This window comes from Harpia harpyja, chromosome 6 (assembly GCF_026419915.1).
Source record: "Harpia harpyja isolate bHarHar1 chromosome 6, bHarHar1 primary haplotype, whole genome shotgun sequence".
In the NCBI taxonomy this organism is placed as follows: Eukaryota; Metazoa; Chordata; class Aves; order Accipitriformes; family Accipitridae; genus Harpia; species Harpia harpyja.
This window is the reverse complement of record NC_068945.1, coordinates 34902258-34921481: the sequence shown is the minus strand read 5'-3', so window position 1 is coordinate 34921481 and position 19224 is coordinate 34902258. Positions and strand designations below refer to the sequence as shown.

The following is a 19224-nucleotide window of genomic DNA, read 5'->3' as shown; positions in this document are numbered from 1 at the left end:
TTCTTTTCTTCCAGGTAGATCTTGATCTGCTGTATTTTGAGAACCTCCTAGTCTTATCTCACACCATGATACCGACAAGGAGCATGTGTAGGAGCCTGGAGGTGGAGCAACCTGGTAAAAAACAAGCTGTCTAGAAAGACAGTTTTGGAGAGCTGTGTCTGTGCAGCCAGTTCTCCAAAGCTGTTAGATGCAAAATAACTGTTTTAACATCTGTGTGACTCTGGACTAATACAGTATCTCCTGTCCCTCAACCGAGCCCTGAGAGGCAGGATATATTGAATACGCCCCACAAACAGGCAAATGAAATCGTATTAGAGTCTCTTGCTAGAGACTAAGAGGATATATAAAGAGAAAAAAGCACTCTGCTAGGGCTAGATATATCTTTCTGAGCGGTGCTGAAGCCAAGACACTGGGGTTCATGGATGTTTAGTTTGACCGTCTTGTGTTTACATGGCTTCCAGATTAGAGCTGGCTTGGAGGCAGCTGTATCAGAGCACAGGCAAAGCAGACGTGACTGTCCACATCCGAGCACATACCGGGTGGTCTCCATTACGTGCCACTACAGCTCACAGCCCCCTTTTTCACATTTCCTCAAATCTTTGTGGTTGCTTCACCTGTTCTTCCCTCCACTCACCCACTGACATCATACGACTCCTGGCATATCATCTATTGTTTTTTGTGCTCCCCCTCCTGTCCTCCCAAACTCCTTTGGACTTTGGGAGCTCCTGTAAGAAACAATGATGTCAAGACACTGAGTGAAAGAAAATTTAAGCAAAAAGAAAAAAAATAATTGATAGTAAAGATGAAAGATCAAGACTGTAATAAACTTCCTCAAAAAGGGCTGAAAGCCACATGCTTTGTGGTTTTTAGGATAAGGCTGGACAACTTTAAGGAGCACATATCAGAATGAAGAGTCTCAGTAACTCCTACAAGAAGAAAGAGAGAAAAGATTGTTTTTCTTCAATTTCTACTCATTTGACTACTAAAATTAGCCATACTGTAATGAACAATTACATAATTTAAAATATTGTAATTATGGTTTCAAGCTGAACACTACTCTTAGAAAAAAATCCCTTGATATGAAAGAGACTACATGCTCTTCTCACCATTAGACACCCAACCACACTGAACTAAGAACATCCAGTTGTTTGAATCTTTGCAACTATTAGATACAGAAATATTTCAAGTGAACCTGTTCTTCTCCAAGATGAAGATGCCAGAAATAGAGTCAGGATTCTGGCTCACTTCCAGTCCTACTGGTAGGTCTACAAGTCTGATGCCTCCTTCAGACACAGGCTTCTTAACGTTTCTTGCAGCAAGCAGTTGTTCTTTCTTTTGAAGGTCTTCATTCCATGATCCATGCCTGTCATTGCTCTTTCAAGCCACATGTCAGCAAGTCTCTGCTCTTATTTTTTTTGTGCTTTTTGCAGTATACAGGCATAAAGTAGAAAACAAAACCTCAGAACTCTGTAGACTACTGACACCCTGTCCAAAACTTGAGACCAAAGGTTTGTTGATTCCCAAACCAAACATAAACTGGGAAAAGGGGAAGAGAAAGATGCAGAATGAAACAGCTCTGGGATCAGAGCTGCCAAACTTCCAAACACATGATACTTCCATAGCAATTCTCTTCTGATTCCAGTCATAGTACCAATATGTAATTAATTAAACTTTCCTTCCAAACTCTCTTCTTGATACCGTGGAGTCTGTTTCCCATTCCACTTTCTGGCCTTTCCAAAATAATCACAAGTTACTTAGCATGTGATAGCCAAGTGAAGGTGTAAGTTCATCACTTTAACAACAGTAAACAAAAGCAGTACAGGCATAGCTATTTCAGCATGAGTTGACAACAGGAATAATAACCCACCGCAGATCTGGTGAGCTCTGTGACTGTTAGTGAATGCTACAGTCTTGGACAATTATAAGTATAACCTAGATTAAACCCAGCATAGTGCCCTCCAGTATTATAAATCATCTTTCTAATCTGATGTACGGACTAGTTAAGTAAAAACACCTATCCTTTATTGTTACAGAGCCAACCCTACCTTTCGGAGGGCACAGACCGAAGTCTAGGCACTTCAGACCGCACACCCTTCTACATCTACTCCCAATCTCAACTGTTAGTACAAGTTGAGAGATGCTCTCCTATCCACTTCTATTTCACTCGACACCAAGTCATTACATTTCACTGCTCTACTGCAATAACCACCTACCACTTCTCTAAGATATAAGCCCAATACCTATGCCTGACCTCTTAACTTCATTCTGACTTCCATCCTTCTCCGTACTGTATGCCCTACAACTTGGCACCTCCTCCTTGGTAAAATTTCCTACCGTTCTTCCACTTTGTCACATGGGAACAGTGTTCTCTATTTTTCTGATCCATTCTTATTCCTTTTAATTCATCTTTTTCTTTAACACTGTTGATCAGAAAATCATGCCAGTTTTTTTCCACTGCAAATAGCTCATAAAATTTGCATTCTTTTCCATTCTCATTGCAAAAGCATTCGTTTAGGCTGTCACTACTTTTTATTTTTGCTACAACAAACTCTGGGTTTCTACATACTTCTTCCCTTTCCCATCATTCAGCTTAAATTGTTGCCATAAAAATCTAGTTTCCATGTCTGCAACTCTAAGACAGGTTCCTTTTCAAATTCTTTCATTTACTTCCTCTTAGTCTCCACACCAAATGTCAAAGACTGCAAGAACTAATTCCAGTAAGTTTCTTCACTCTACCTTTTTGATCACAACTTCAGCCCAAGTCACACATGGCTTACCACCACTCCCATTTTTGGGACTTCCTCCAAGTAGCCTTACGCCTGAAGCCCAGTCTGGCATTCCTCTATCCTTTCTTTCAATCCTTCTTCAAAACAAACTCTTCGAGGCAGCATCCAAATCTTAATCCTTCCCATAATAAAGTGGTAGCTGAAGAGATGACAAGGATGTAAAATATTTGACCAACATTTTCTTAATATTGGGAGCCAGACTTCAGTTTAGTATGCTAGCTTTATAAACACACAATACCACCTTCTCTGGCAAGCATAGAAGGGAAAGGCATCCACTCCTACTGAATGTAAGCTTTCATTTTCAGGAGTTGCATCTAAACTTCTTTCTTGTGACTGTAGCTTTCTAAATGCGAACTGAGACAGCGTTCTCCTGGATTTTACACAGAACTTCCACTCCCAGCCTACTGTGAGATGACAAAGAGGCAGATTTCTCATACCTACCTCTATTCCAAATTATCTTGCAAACAAGGATTATGAAAAATCTTCTCTCTTTACAGAAGGCCCTTCACAGGCATTTTTCTCATCAAGATACTGCCACACAGTGCAAACTAACACTCTCATTTCCACATTGCCAGCTGGGACAAATGTATAATCTATTTTGCATGTTTGGTTCAATTAGTTGAATTTTACTTCTCAATATGACTATCTGAAGCATGATCTGGGATGTCCACTATCACAAAACATATTTAATATACTCTTCCATGTTTTCAACAGAAATGGACACATAATACTAAAATAAAATCCCTTCTAAATAGTATAAGGGATTAATCACCACTTTTCTTCAGTAACTACATTTGTGCATAAAGTTAGATAGGCATTTAAGCTGTGTGTTGGTTAATCAAAGCCAGGATGCGACAGCACACACTCAAATTTTGGAAGAGTACCTTTTTGGCAACAAAGATTTTATTGTTTTTTTAACAAAGAATGAAAACCAGTGACCAGTATATGCTCTATTATTCCCCCCCATATGAAGAAGGCAAGACTGTTTTGTTCTTCCTTGTTCTTCCTGGTAAGGAGAATGGAAGCAAGCACGAAACTGCCTAAAATACAGATGAATTTACAAATCTTTAGTCACAAGTTCAGCATCTTGTTTAGCAAAGATCTACGATAAGCCACTTCAACTTAAGAGTTAGTTTACTTAGGTTTAAGAGCTATAAAGAAAAATCCTTCTTCAGATTACATATTTAAGTTAGGTAGCATGAACAATCCCATTCACCCCGACAGCCCTGTAAGTAGATACTGACACTGCAGTATCATAAGCTTCACACACTAAAGGTTTGTGTCACATTGGAGTTAGCTCTGTCTCCACCGCCTGACAGCACAATGCTTTACCAATCTCAAGAAACAACCGCGTTGTAACTAGCTCCTTCATCAACAGGATTTTATTCAGATTAGAGCAAAGCGTGCTGTCCGTTGAAGAAACTTTACTGATGACTGAAATCAGGATTAATGAGCAACTAAGCAAGGTAGCAGGAAGGAGCTAATACAGGAAGACACAAAGCTAAACTTGGGCTCTTCTGATAAACTCTGAAATTTCAAAATTAAGTTATTTATGAAGCCTAGTATACACTAAAACTTGCAGATCATCTTCTCCAATAAATTCCCTGCTGCAGCTGTGTGGGTTAGATGAGCAACAAGTAGAACCTCCCATTCAGAGCACAGACTACCGTCTGGACCTGAAAAAAACTTTTTAGGCATTCCCTGTGTTTTTTTTGTTTTCAGTGATCAAAATAATAATTTTTTTTAAACAAATTGTTGATGGCTTAGGTAATTTTGCTATTTTTTTTTTCCTTTGAAGAGAATGACTGTACTTTTCCAGTACAGCAATTCACTTCTAGCTTTTAGATTTGCTTTTCAGAAGTGTTCACTGAACACCAAAGGCCTGAGATTAATAATCAAGTCATCATAACCAAGTCATCAGAGTCATTTTATACTGGCTGATCAGAAAGCTACATTTAAAGTTCAAACAATTTTGCTTACTGTGAAAACTTGTGACCCCTGCAGTCACCTAAGACTGGCTACTTTAAAGTCCTTTTGTCCTGTTTTTATCTCCTGACCAATCTTTTTTGTTAATACTTTTTGTTCATTTACTTTTTTAAACATCCAGGACACAAGACACGTGTCTTCAAATACGATGCATTTAAACTCAGCATATACCGACAGAAAGACATTACAAACTGATGACTGTAGAAAGCCTTCAGAAAAGTGACTTGTGGATTCAGTCCAGCACCTAACAAACAAGTGGGCACATTTCAAGAAACCTCCTCAATACTGGCAACATTCTTCATCATCTCAGAACTCAAAAGCTAATGGCCGTGCGGCTCCTTGTTTTAACTGCCTCAAAGGTTTCCTGTGCAGATGGGGTTGGAGGGTCCCCTCAGCAAAGCAGGGGAAAACCTATGCCATGGTGCATATTCTGTATGCCTCTTATGAACAGAAGATTTCACATTCTGAAAAAAGTGAAGTGGGAACCTAATACAAACCACATATTAATGTAAAACTTGAAAAACATTACTGAATTGTGAATCATCCACACTCCTTTCGCTTCCGCACCATGAACTTCGTATTGTCCACTCTGGCTTTAGTAAGACCAAATATTTGTTTGTGTTCTAGACTAACATGATCAGTCTTTACAATGTAAGCTACAAGGATATTTCCATCTAAATCACCTCAACCATATGTACTAGTGCTTTTAAATAAAATAATCCCTATTCAATAAAATGTAAAATCAAAAGTTTATTTAAAACACTCCATCGTTTAAAGCTAGCCTAACATTAGAATTTCACTATACGCACTAGAGACTTTGGCACGTACAGCTCTTCTAGTCCCTACAGGGAGCAAGATGATTACTATATAACATATCCTCAATGTGGGTAATAAGAAACATGTTTTTTTCATCTTAAGTCTAGCTCTACATATACGTTTTGATAAGAACAGTAAAATTTAGTTGGGGAGGTAGGATTCTTTAATACTCAAAGATGTTCTGTCTCTTTAAAATAACTGCTGCCTTCCTATTTCCACAGTACTCAACACTGATGATGTTGGGTGATGTCTGCAATTATGTATTTTTAAAAATTCTGCAAGTAAAGTAGCATGCGTTTCTTATTTAAACCGTATATCCTTAAACATCACCTTAAATAAAGTTGTAGCATTTGCAAATCAGTGTCTTTCTTCCTTACAAAGCACTAAACACACTAAAAGCAGTTAACATTTTCTGAAGTTTTAAAGTAAAACCCCTATGCAAATGGTAGGTGGTAGTTAAACACCATGCAGGACTTCTGTACAAGGCTATTGTACTTATATTACTCGGTTTCAATCTATTTCTGGATTCAGCCTAGGTACAATACTTTACAGCAATGACAGACCTAAAAGGCAATACTAGTTTTCTTCTCATGTATCAACATCGCAGATTTTCAGGATAAACAGGACAGGACTGGTACATCTTGGAAAAGGAATGCCATTAGAATGGGAACCAAATTGCTTGTTCTCCTGGGACGAGGGCATTAGTGCCCACTTCTCTACCTGACACAAAAGCAATCCACCTATCTAGAAACAATGAAAAGTAACTTGTTTATTCTCCCAGAACTGCAGAATTTTCTACCACAACCATTCAAAGCAATTCTACACTAATTTAACTGTTTTTACAAGCAGTTCAGGAATGCAAATTAGGAAACGTCTAACATATTTTACTTCTAGGGATAGATAAATACACCTACATTACTGTGTGTAGCACCTGTACACTATATATTTGTGGTAATCAGTTGTTAAATCCAGTACTCTCCCCAAAAGCTTATGTTGTCCAGCACTTGGGGGGACCTGGCCTCCTGGCTAGAGCTACTGTGCTGACTGGAGAGCTGGCAGTCTCTGGCAAATGGCTGAACTTCCCTCCTTCTGCCTCGATAAACTGCTCTCTTCCTGCCTACTCTCACAGAAGACAGAGAAAAGGGCTGGGTGGCTGAGAGAAAAGAACACCCTGCAATTTTAATTTCCAATAATTTACTTAAATGGTTCAACATGCTGAAAGATGCAATCAGACCTTTGCAAGTAACACCACTGTAAAACAGGCATGCCCAAGTACATTGGCTAGATATTTCAAAAAGAACCTAACTTTAGACATCTAAAAGCTAGTTTAAAATAGGTATCTAGATGGGCTTCAGTAGGAAAGTCATCTGAACTATCTTAGAGAAGACAAATCACTTCAGAGAGCCTTTTCCTCTCCACTCATCCTGAAGAGGATCTACACTTAGTAACTCGTATTTACAATGTCAAAAACTTTCAAGAATTTAGGGTAGAGAAAATGAATCCTATTCTTTGTCTGGAACATATTATATCTGTTAGTGTCAGGCAAGCCATCACAGCTTCACAACCTAAAGCCTCCTGACCAGACTTAACCCAATGTACCACCCATTTAGCTCACAACAGTTTCCAGATTCCCAGGAGACTCAGAAGCTCTCCTATGCCATGTGACAAGATACATACTCATCACGTGAATAAAATCATAATGAGAGTGTGCCTGCATGTGCTTGCATACTCCCCTCACGCAGACATAAGGTCTTCCCAGGGTGGTGGTGGGGGTGTGCCTGCTTGATACTTTTCTCTCCCATGGTGTTCAACTCCCAACTGGCATCCATAAAAACAAAATGTTGGCATTGTTGTTCCATGTTACAGACAGAGTGTGACCATGAGACTGGGAACATCTACTGCTCTGGGTATGTTTATCCTGCATAATTCAACAGTATGCAAACATCTAAGCTAGATAAATATCAATTAGATAGTGAGAAATGAGGTAGCTCCAGAAATGGAAACTACACTAACATGATAATCCACCCATGCTTGTTTATACTGCTCAAAGAATTTAGACATACAGTGCTGTACGGAGGTACCTGCACTATTTTTCACTGTAGACATATCAGCAGTGTAATTTCCTCTGCAGGGCAAGAAAATTCTTGCGGAACAGGTAAAATTCTAAGGCTCCACAGCTGAATGACAAGTACTAAGAAGTGAAAGCACTGGCATTCCTTGAAGACTCCTTGGAAAAAAACCAACTGGCTTCTCAACCAACAGTAATGAACCAATCTATATGATCTCACAAGAAATGTAACCAAGTTTCAGAAGACTAGCACCCTCCTTTCTGCTATTATTTGAAAGCCGGAGCAAAGACTCAACAAGGAAACAGTGGTTTGTTTTGGAAAGGCTCCACAAGCTCCTTTCATATAAAAGTTTAAAATCCTGAAGAAAGTCATCAGATGTTTCAAGTACAGTTATTCTTTGAAGAGTGGTTCTAAAAATTATATTCTAATTGTTCCACATGTGTTCTTTTTGCATGACTTAGCTATATTAACTCAGTTTGATTCAACTCCTCCAAATAACATCCAACACAGAAAAAAATAACTGAACGTATTTTTTCACTTCTAAAAAAAAAAATCATTAGATTGAATATTTGTCCATCTATGATACCACTATATTATTTTTATGCCAGACAACTGCTGTATGTCTATTCCTCTTTATTTAAATCTCATTCTACATAAAAGAATATAACATATTTACATAAATAACTTCCAACCTGTAAGAAAAGGAGGCTGAGGGGAGACCTTTTCGCTCTCTACAACTACCTGAAAGGAGGCTGTAGTGAGGTGGGGGTCAGTCTCTTCTCCCAAGTAACGAGTGAGTGATAGGACGAGAGGAAACAGCCTCAGGTTGCGCCAGGGGAGGTTTAGATTGGATAGTAGGAAAAATTTCTTCACCAAAAGGATTGTCAAGCATTGGAATAGGCTGCCCAGGGAAGTGGTTGAGTCACCATCCCGGGAGGTATTTAAAAGACATGTAGACGTAGTGCTTAGGGACACAGTGTAGTGGTGGACTTGGCAGTGCTAGGTTAACGGTTGGACTTGATGATCTTAAGGGTCTCTTCCAACCGAAATGATTCTATGATTTTATGATTCTATTCTATGTTTTAAAGAGAAACCTTTGCAAAAGAAACAAGATGCTTTATTTTTTGAAAAATGCAATACCACTCTATAATTTTATGCTCTATGTAAATCCGTTTTGATACAGAACAAACAATTGTCTTAACTATTATACACTGACATTCATAAGTTAACGTGAAACCTTCAAATTAATTAATGAATTATTTCTACCATATTGATATCAAGGAATCTCTGCTGTGGTCACAGCATAGGTATTAAATCTCAGCTGGAGCACACCTACTCAGTAATCTCCCAACACCACACAGAAGTAATGGAAATGAGAATGAGAACAAGCTAGCACCCAACCAGACCAACTTTAACTGCATTGGTAGTATGATAACAGCTTTTAGAAATACTTTTTTTTTTTTTTCTTTTAAGTGTCAGCATATAAAGTGCAGAGCACAGATATAACAAAGGTTTTTCCATGTTTGACCACCTGAATAAATGAACCAAGCTAGTGACCTAAGGATATGGAACAACCAGTCCTGCAGTGACTGATTTTCATTTATTCTCTCAAAGGAATACAAGTAACTTTGCTCAGCTGCAGAAGGATGATTTTAGGTTCATCTAAACTAGTTAAGTTTCCATGAGAAGGACTAGAGGAGATGCTAAGACAAATTCTCAACTTTGTATTCATCAGAAGTAAGGCAGGAGGATATATAAACCACTTTATTATGTTAGTATTTCCAACCTTGTGGTAAAAAGAACCTTAGCAAGGTGGTATAAAAAAAAAAAAAAAGAAAGAAAAAAAATTCTTCAGATCAATTAGATGCTTAAACTACAGAATGCTATGCCAGTGTAAAAACAATGTCAACACTAATGCAAAATAGAAGATATGCTTAAATTCAACAGTTATTTGTCAGACACCATCTGCTTTTTCTTTCATTCTTTTCTGATTCTGATCTTTAAGAAACCACATCAGTATCAAATGTCACTTAGTTCTTATTCAAACAGAGCAGTCCAGACACAGCGGCTGCACCAGCTGACTTAGCTGACCTGGGCCTAGAGTAAAAACAAACCCCTATAAATCACCAGATGTAAGCAATTGAACAGTGATCAATTTAATTAACTGAACAGCTTTCCGAAGTTTACTGTATTGTTTTAACCCTTCAGGGTTCTTCCAAGAAAGGTAACTTGCAATTTGTATTCAAGGGCAGGATTTGGCCAGAGGGCTACATATTACTAGCTTTAGACACTTTAGATTCCCATTGATAAAACACAAATCCCACACACGAAAAACATGTCTTTTCTTTTTTCCAATTAATAGTATGATAGTAACTATTTTTGTTAGCAGTTCCTTCAACATTTTAGAGAAATTAGATCACAGGAAAAAAAATCAAACTGATTTCAAGTGAAAACCTCAGGAATAAAACTTCCTTTAAAATCAACTGGTTTGGTTATGGGACCTGTATGCCTTTTGCAACTTTATACCCGTATTACAGATCCCACATCAAGTAACCTCCTAATTTCTTTCAAACAAAACAATGAACATAGACATAATCATGTGTCACAATTATATGTATTAACTGCAGCCATAAAAAAATTATGCCACACATTCAAATGAGCTCAAAAAGACATTTTAAAGATATTGGCAAAGCATATTCTAACCTAGATACTTGTCCTGAAGCTGCGTCTCGAGGGGATTTCCCCATACTGCCCACTGAAATTAAGGGAATTCTGCCATGATTTAACGCAAGTGGGATTTCAGCCAAGATGCGTAATGATAGAGTATAACTCTTGTTTTAAAGTCTACATTGTACAAGTTTGTGTAACGTTTACTAATGTTTGTACAGTGCCTAGCACAACAGGGCTGAGGCTTCTGGGCACTACCACAACATAAATTAATTCTAATGCAGTCTTTGTATCCGAGGGAAGCATAAAAACTACAAGGATTAAGCTCAATTATACACATTTTAAACAACCTGCTAAATAATATGACACAATCAACTTCCTAACCACAAGCTGCTCTATTTCCAATTATTTCACTTTAATCTCTGTAATGCACGTATTTTCACAAACTCTGTAGAGTTAGTTCCACTAACTAGGGACAAGACTAAGATCTACTTACAAAGACAGAAAAGTTATATTCGCAGAGACTGGTCCCAGATCTGGAATGATCTCCAGTTCATTGTTGTTCAACTTCCTATTAATATCAGAAAAGGGAGAGTCAGCTTTGATGTTAATCAGAAGCAGGTACATTGGACTTGCTAAATTGCCAAACAGTGTCACCCCAAAATTCAAAAATAATTCCAGTTTCATTTAATGTAACGTATCAGAACAGCAAACATCTCTTTTGTTCAACCAATTAACCCTAGAGACATATCTATACAATTAGCATACACAAATACTGGTTGGGTCTTTTTGTTTGGGGTTTTTGGGTTTGATTGGGTTTTGTTGGAGTTTGGGGGGGGGGAGGGGGGGGTTTGTTTTTGTTTTTAATTAAGACAAATTAACTTACACTTCCTGAAGACTATGGAGGTGATCCAAGAGACTGGTCTTGATTGAAGATAATTTGTTGTGACTTAAGTCCCTATGAGGTTACAAAAATAAACAGCCTGTCAGTTTTGCCATAAAACATCAGGTAAAGCAATACAATTTTAATCCAAATTATGTTATCATTTGTTTCCAAGTACATAAAAAGTTCTTTTTCATATTAGTAAGATCAGAATAGAAACTCATTTGAGTATACAAGGTATAAATAAGTGTAAATACCTTGATCACTGCCAGCAGTGTCAAAGAATTTCCTATACCTCTGAAGAATTTAGAACTGTTCATTGGGATGTGTATAAGACCCATGAAAAACATCTTAAGATTTTAACTTGTATACACCAACAACCCCTCTCCCCCATCCCTTCACAACAAAAGATCTGGCTAAAGCAACCTCTTGGTTACAAGGAAAATTCATAAACCAACGCTCATTGCAGTCTCATTCCTTGAGTCAATCATACTACTTGTACCATTTACTCAGTTACTTTTCTAAAGCAACGCACAGATCGTAAATGCACAATGAGGACTGCCCATAAATCTCAATTATATTTTCATGCTTTCACACAATTCAGGACTCCATTCCTACATAACCAAATTTAATGGGGATCCTAAACAAGCAATATCAGAAGAAAACAGACATGGGGAAGCCTAATTCCATTCTGAGTTTTAAGATGTCTGTATACTAGTCACATTAATACTGCACTTAATCATACTTGAAGAAGTAGCTCGAGCACTTAGCTTGTGCCACTCTGTACTGGAGATCCCAAATATATATTGATGCTGTTTATAAGAAATCTTGTTAGCATCTTTGCAGTGTTGGCTGCAAAACAAGCCAGAGTACTGAGAATGCAAGACATCTTCTTGACCGCTGTCAAGAATTTCACTTCCCTACAGACACCATGCATCTTTACCGTATGTCCTCTCAAACGTTTGGCAACACCATAGAGTTCTAAGAAACTTTTGCTGTAGGCTCATAAGTACTGGAAACATCACAGAAATAAAAGAATGACCGTACAATAGAAGGCAGAGAAGGTAATTACAGCAACTCAAAACTCGCACATCTGTAGAGATCTGCACAAGTGGTACAGATTCACAACTGGTCTTGTAACCATGGCTAGCCCTGTTGAAGATCTCTCCCTTCTCAGTCACTCATCCACCACAACATGCACCTTCCTGCTCCCATACTACAGCCTGTCACTACCTCACCTGCACCAATTCAGCCATCTGCGAAGTGCTCCCTGGATGTTCTAACACTGAGTTTATCCAAGCCAGCAAACAAAAACTGCACTATTTTTAAGGAGTTCTTAAACTCACTCCAGTAAGAGTCTGCAATGCAGATGCATGAAGAATTTCATCAGCACGCTTCAGCAGTGAGCTGTTGTAGCATCAGGTAAAGGCAAAGAACTTTCTTACACTTCATGACACTCTTCCCCGTGCTAATTAAGCACTGAACAGTCATCCAACATGCCTGGGGTCCTCATCAAGCCACGCAGGCATGAAGTGTATTTCAAGTTGAATCTATGAGCAAACTCCTGGGATTCATTACTTTTTCTGGATAATATGACTTAGTACAGTCACCTATACTGAGCATGCCAAACACAGGCCTGACTGCCATGGATGTGTCTACTCTCCATCTACAGTTCTGGAAGTGAAGAAACCTGATGATCGGCGTATCCTTGCTGCACACAGACCAGAACTGGCTTAAATCAAGCCAGGTTCAGCGTCCGTGCTAGATGTTCTGCTCTGTGACTAAGCCCTGAACAACTGCAGATCCAGAGAACTCAGGTGTCTCTGCACCCACCATTGCACAGCCTTGGACACAGGTGTAATGCTGCAACCCAGCCAGGCACCTAGGTTTCTTCGACAGCACGTGGGGACGGTAAAACCACGTTTTAGACTCCCCCAACTGTTTGGTGCTTTATGCAGTACTTGTTCAATGTTGCCAGGACAATTCTACCATCCCTTTTGTCCTCCCCTGGAGTCAGCGGTTAAAAAAAAAAAATAAATAAAAAAAAGAAATCAAACATTAAAAATAATCCCAGGCACGTACGGGCATTACAAGGGGTACCACCAGTACTCGTTTACGAGGTGTGCTCTGAGCCAGCCAAATGGATCAGGCCCAGCAGGCTGCGGAGCTGTGGCACCAGTGCCTGGCTCATGGCCACGGGCAGGGAGAAGATACGTGCCACGTTTCCCAAGCCTGAACAGGGCAGGCCCGCAGGTGTGAAAGGCATTTTCCAGCACAAAAAAGAGGGGTTGAAGGCTTGGGGCAGGGGGAGCCACCTAGAGAAGGGGAACACCCTCCACCACCTTCAGGTGGCCACGGAGGGGATGTTTCCGAGACCCAGCTCTGGACTCAAACACCTAATACATATCTGCGCCTTCTTCCAGGTGTCTAAACCCCTACAGATTTTCCTCTTAAAGATGGAAAACCAATACAGTGTTAACATTTTTAAAAACCCACAAAAGTTAGTTTCATCATTATGATTTTGAGTTCTCCTGTAAATGAGGTTAACCACACTTCAGTTAGAGGACTGCATCTTTCACTGCTTAAAAATCTAGTGCAAACATTCCTCTGGCCATAGACTGGAGAAAAATCCCTTTGTCTGAAGACATTAGCTGCACAGATTTGAAATTCTCATACTGCATTCTTAAATGTAAATAATGAAAAAATATGCTGTTACAAAGATCTAGACGGGACTCTAACTTGGCCCTTTAAAGCAGACAGAGTAGAGACAATTTTTACCCTCAAACTTAATTCAATATTTGGCTTTAGTCTGTAGGGATTATAAGAAGTATGCAAATAAACAGCCAAAATTTAGTGAAGTTATGGCTGTTAGTACCTAATATGTTACTGTTCTTCATGCTTCAGACAAGACTGAGGAATCAGTAATTATTTCAACAAAGAGTTTCAACATTAGTGCTAAAAACCTGCATTTCTTCATTTCATCTAAAAACCCTGCAAAAGGTTTATTTAAAACGTTTGCCTAAAGGACCTACCAGACAGTAACAGACATGAGTAGATTTGTTCTGCTGGAGTTACAACATGTTAAAAAAAAAAAAAAAAAAATCTGGCAGAGTCCTTAAACTATAAAAATCCTGCAATTACAACCACTGCTGTGCATGATCACCACACTGGAGCCAGACACTTTCACTCATAGCTCAAGCTCACATCCATCTGGAGTCTATCAAGGCAACCGTGAGCGTAACAACTTACACTAGGTTTCAAACTACTTTTTTTTGTGTGTTTGTTTTTTAACACTAAAGATACCCTCAGATTTTCCACATAGCACCTACTTTAAAAAATACATACATACAAATTCCTCATTCCTGGTTTACTTACAGCAGGTTGTCAAACACAAGTCACAAAAAAACCCAAAGCAAAACGACAACAACAACAAAAAAACCCTCCAGACAATACTGAATCGCCTGTTTCACACAGCTGTATACATGCTTGTCTACCAACCGTTGGATAAAATATGAATTATAAATATTTTATTAAACACCTTTTGAGTACTACTGGCATGAGAAGCTTCAGGACAAAGCGCCCTGCAAGTTAGATTTTTAAGTTAAATCAGAGTGGTTGGAAGTGAAAGTATTTGTCTTTTACCAATACTCTAAGTGAAGCTTAAGCCTGTAGTTTTCGAAACTTATAAGCACTGGATCTGAGGCATTTTTCAAATATAAAAATCTATCATCCCTGTCGCAAAGCTACAAGTACAGTTCAGTCCAATGCATTTCTCAATGTATCTTAAAACAAGTATGAAGAAAAGGTTTGAAAATGAACTGGTGTTTTTCCTTCACAGAAATGGAACTGACAACATTAAAACACTAAGATTATTACTATGCATTTTCCATTTCTAAATTTTCCTTGTCTGTTAAAACCACTTCACAAGTGGGGAGAAAATCTCCTTTGTGATTACTTTTGCTACTAGAATTTCAAAAGCCATGAAACATATAGCAGTGAATGCACTCAGAAACTTCAGCAACCAGATTTATATTAAGAAATTCTTTATAACAATAAAAAGTATATATATCTGTTCTTCACCTCAGATTTCTAATAAAAGTGATCGAGCATTTGAGTAGAATTGCCTCCACTTGAAAAAGCATGCCATAGGTTTTGAGGCCCTTTAAGAACCCGTCTTATTTTCTATATTCCATTACGTTTGCATGACCACCTTTCGTAACTCGCAAGTCTCTGCGTCAGAAAGCTGAAATGTAACTCTGAACATCGATGCTTGTGTGACAAAAAATTGAAAGGAAGGCCTAATGCATAAAGGGAGAGGGCGAGTGTTTCTTCACACATTTTATAAATATAACTTTTAGACTCTAACTTAATTTACAACACTTAGTCACAATTATCATCTTCTTCCTTAGAGAACTCAGAAACCTGAGCCCCAAGTCAAATTTTAAAATGCAAATCCAGAAACAGCTTCTTAATCAGTCCCACTGGGGCCTATAGAGCTGCTAATTCAGCAGAAATCGGGAGAGCTGAAAAACAAAAAGCCAGGCTGTAGCTGTTTTAAGACACTGATCCAAAGTGACTCATAAATCAGCTTGCTATGTTCAAGTTTTAGTCTGGAAAATATTGAAAAACAGCTGTGAAAACCATACGGCCCTTTTTGCTGGCAATTCTGGTAGAGAACTAGAGGATTTATAAAATGTAAATACTAAAGATGTAATACAAACACAAGTGAAAACCATCTTTCAGACTTTCCCTCCCACCCCACGGACAGTTTTAGCATTCCTCGGTGAACCTGGCGAGGGGTACAGCAGTGCCACCGGGAGTTTGCACACACGGAGGACACCGGCCAACGCTGAAACACTCTTCCTCCCTCCCTCCGCCTCTGCTACACCAGCTCCAACAAAGCCACGCTCTTGCAATCTCGGGACACACGTCCTGGAAGTAAATGGAAATCTAACTTCCAAACTATTTCTACACAAAGCCATTACAAATGTTTATCAGTTTTCAACAGATTGCTATCTTCCATGAAGGCGGGGTTACAGAAGATGGTGTTTTCAGCTAAAATAACAGTAAAGCTGGCAATTACAGCCTGTTTACACCCCATTTTGTGAAGCCACCTCCGTACAAAGCAGTAGCCTCACACTTGCCACCAAAAAGAAGGTGACATAGCTCAGTACTCAGGCTCATTTATTTTTTTTTTTTATTTATTTCCCTCCTGTCCACTCTGAGGTCATGCAGCCTTTCTGCATTAGACACTCTCATTTTATTTCACTGGGGGACTTGACCACAAAAGGCATGAGAGAGTGAAATGGAGCTTCAAAAAACCCACTTCATCCAACACGCTCTCCATCTGGGCGAGCAGACAGACGGGCAGAGGAAGGTGTAAAGCCTAACACGGGCCTAGACCTTCTCAGGCACAAGAGCTTTCACTCTCCTGCTTGGGAGATCTCGCCTGTGTACATTAAGAACATGGTGTAATAGTTGTTGTTTTCTAAAGAGGATTGGAAAGCCTGCAATTAAACTACTAGCCTTTGGCTATACCCGCTATGGACTTCCATGGAAAACCCAGTAAACATACACCAATAAAATTCATAAACAGTCTTTTACAATTTTTAAGTGCACAGTTTGTTGCAACAATAATCCAGGCTAGTCAAACCTTTTTTGCGTATGTAAAACTGAAACGCATTATCATCTTAGAGATTGCGCAATCCCAGCTCCAAGTGCTGGGGTAGCTGGAGGTAACAGACAACGCCGCACTCTTCCTTGTTCTCTTATTAAGAAGAGGGGAAGCAAGAAAGAGCAGGGTACTTCTAAGGCATTTGACACAAACAAAAGAAATATTTACACAAAAGCGGCCAGACCACATGGTTTGGTGACACCTACAAAGATGTACTCCTGTGAGTTTAAGAGCGAGTGACACAGCTGTCCAATGAGTAATCACAGCAGGGTTTCTTAAAACAGACCAAAGCTTATTTATACAAGTGGAACTTATTTTCTCACACTTTTGAAGGAATGTGAACTTACATAAGGACAATTTACACTACCATGGGAATTCTAATTATAAAAACCTCCCTTGTGCTAACAAAAAAAGCCCTGCAATGTGTTTTATTGCCTCTCAGTAAAATAAGTGGGAAAGACAAATTTGGATTACTGCTAGTACAAAATGCTTTTTAAAGCACGTCTCAAAATTAAAGTTCTGTGATTTTCCCCCTTTTTTTTTTTGTGTAGCATGCTGTCACACCTGAATTTTTACTTAACAGCGCTGAAGTAAGCTTAGCCAAGAAACTAAGCTATGAAACTTAGCTTAGTATCAAAAAAACCCCTTAGGTTTTGTCAGAAAACTTACGTTAGCGTACTGAAATAGTTCAAAAGAACAGGAGGGATGAAATTTAATAGGAAGCAAAACCAGTTGTTGAATGTAGAGCAGATCCGGTATTTGATTCGTATACTTCAATCACATAAGGAAAAAAAAAAAAAGTTTCTTTCCCCTCACACTTTCCTATACCACTCCTGGAAATATTCAACTCCCAGAGCCATTCCTATGTTCCGTTCCATATGGTGTCAATACAGCCATCCACATTTCATGAGTAAAGCAGCATGACCTCCAGACGAGGCAATTGAACAGAATTAGCCACAACTAATTGAAAGTCTTCCTGTTTACTTTAAAGTCCTTATCTCAATCTGCTTTGGAAATGTAATAGAAAATTAATACGACTATATAGAAGATCTTTGAGTGACAAGAGATTAAAAACAAATGTGAAAAGTCCCTCAGCTATTTTCAGGCTTTTAGAAAGCTCCCGTAATTTATGCTTTGCCCGTAAAAGTTTGTCAACGAAAGTAAATTTGCCAGAGGCGGCATTTCAGCACGCCTTACTGCGGGTTCCGTCAACCCCTGCCACCGGACCCGGCGGGGCAAGCTCCGGCGCTGGTAAAACCATTAAAGCCGAAACTACCGGGCAACCGCGGCCGGTTTTCCCGACACGCCGATCGATATTAACTCGATGACTGCTGCACGCTGCCCACGAAAGTCGTCGGAACTTTCCCTCCTCCCCCTCTCACAACGCCGAGGAGCGCTGCCGGGCCCACTGTCAGCCCGGCCGCAGCCCGCCCGACGGACGGACGGACGGCCGCCGTCCCGCCGAGGCACGCAGCCGCCGGCCGCAGGCGCTGCCCCCTCCCGCCCCACGCACCTCGCCGCCGCCACGAAACCCCCGCTTCCCTCCCCAAAAAGCGGCGGCCGGCACCACGGCCCCCCGCGCCGGCCACCTCGACCCCCGGGGGTGAGCAGAAGATGGCGGACGGGCGCGGGCCGCCCCCCCCCACTAACGGTGCCCACCGCCCCGATTACTCACAGCTGCACCGCTCCCCGCGGCAGCCGCTCGGGCAGCCGACTCGGCTCCAGGCGGCTGCAGGCGACGAGGTGGCCGGCGCAGCGGCAGGGAGCGGGGCAGCGGGCGGCGGCGCGGCTCGCCCCCCCCAGCAGCAGCAGCAGCAGCGGGAGGAGAGCGGCGGTGGCCGCGCGGGGCATGGCGGGCTCGGAGCCGCTGCCCGCGCTCCCTCACTGACAAGAGCCGGGCGCGGCGCGGAGCGACCTCCTGCCTCTCAGCGCGGGTGGCGGCTCCCGCTCATACCCCGGAGCCGCCGCCAAGGGGGGGGAAGGCGGTGAGGAGAGGGGGAGCGTAGGAGAAAAAAAAAAAAGTACGGAGAGAAAGCCGGGGTGGGGGGGACGGGACGGACGGGGGCGGCCCGCCGGCAGCCACTCGGCGAACTCTTCGCCGCCTCAGCCCGCCTCCGTGCGGCCGGGGGAGCCCCGGGCGCGGCCCGCCCCGCCGCAGCCCCCTCCCCCTGCACATGTGACAGCCGCGGCCGGGCTGGTCCCGCCGGGCTCGGGTCGGGGGGGGGGGGGAGGGGGACGCGGGGGTCCGGGTGGGCTGCCCTCCCGCCCCGGGTGGGCCCCTCGCTGCCTTCCCTGGGCCCTCCGGGGAGCGGGCGGGCGGCCGGCCCTGGGTGCCGTGAGGAG

General features: G+C 41.0%; 1 protein-coding gene across 1 annotated transcript in view; it reads right to left on the bottom strand.

Moving 5' to 3' along the window:
- Nucleotides 1-18841, bottom strand: part of LRIG3 (leucine rich repeats and immunoglobulin like domains 3) — a 44474-nt gene extending 25633 nt beyond the window's left edge. The window contains exons 1-3 of the mRNA XM_052790582.1: nt 18557-18841; nt 11211-11282; nt 10821-10895 (exon numbers count right to left, since the gene is read on the bottom strand). Coding sequence (XP_052646542.1) covers nt 10821-10895; nt 11211-11282; nt 18557-18732 — 323 coding nt within the window. The 5' untranslated portion in view covers nt 18733-18841. The remainder of the gene's footprint in view (nt 1-10820; nt 10896-11210; nt 11283-18556) is intronic.
- Nucleotides 18842-19224: the final 383 nt, after the last annotated feature.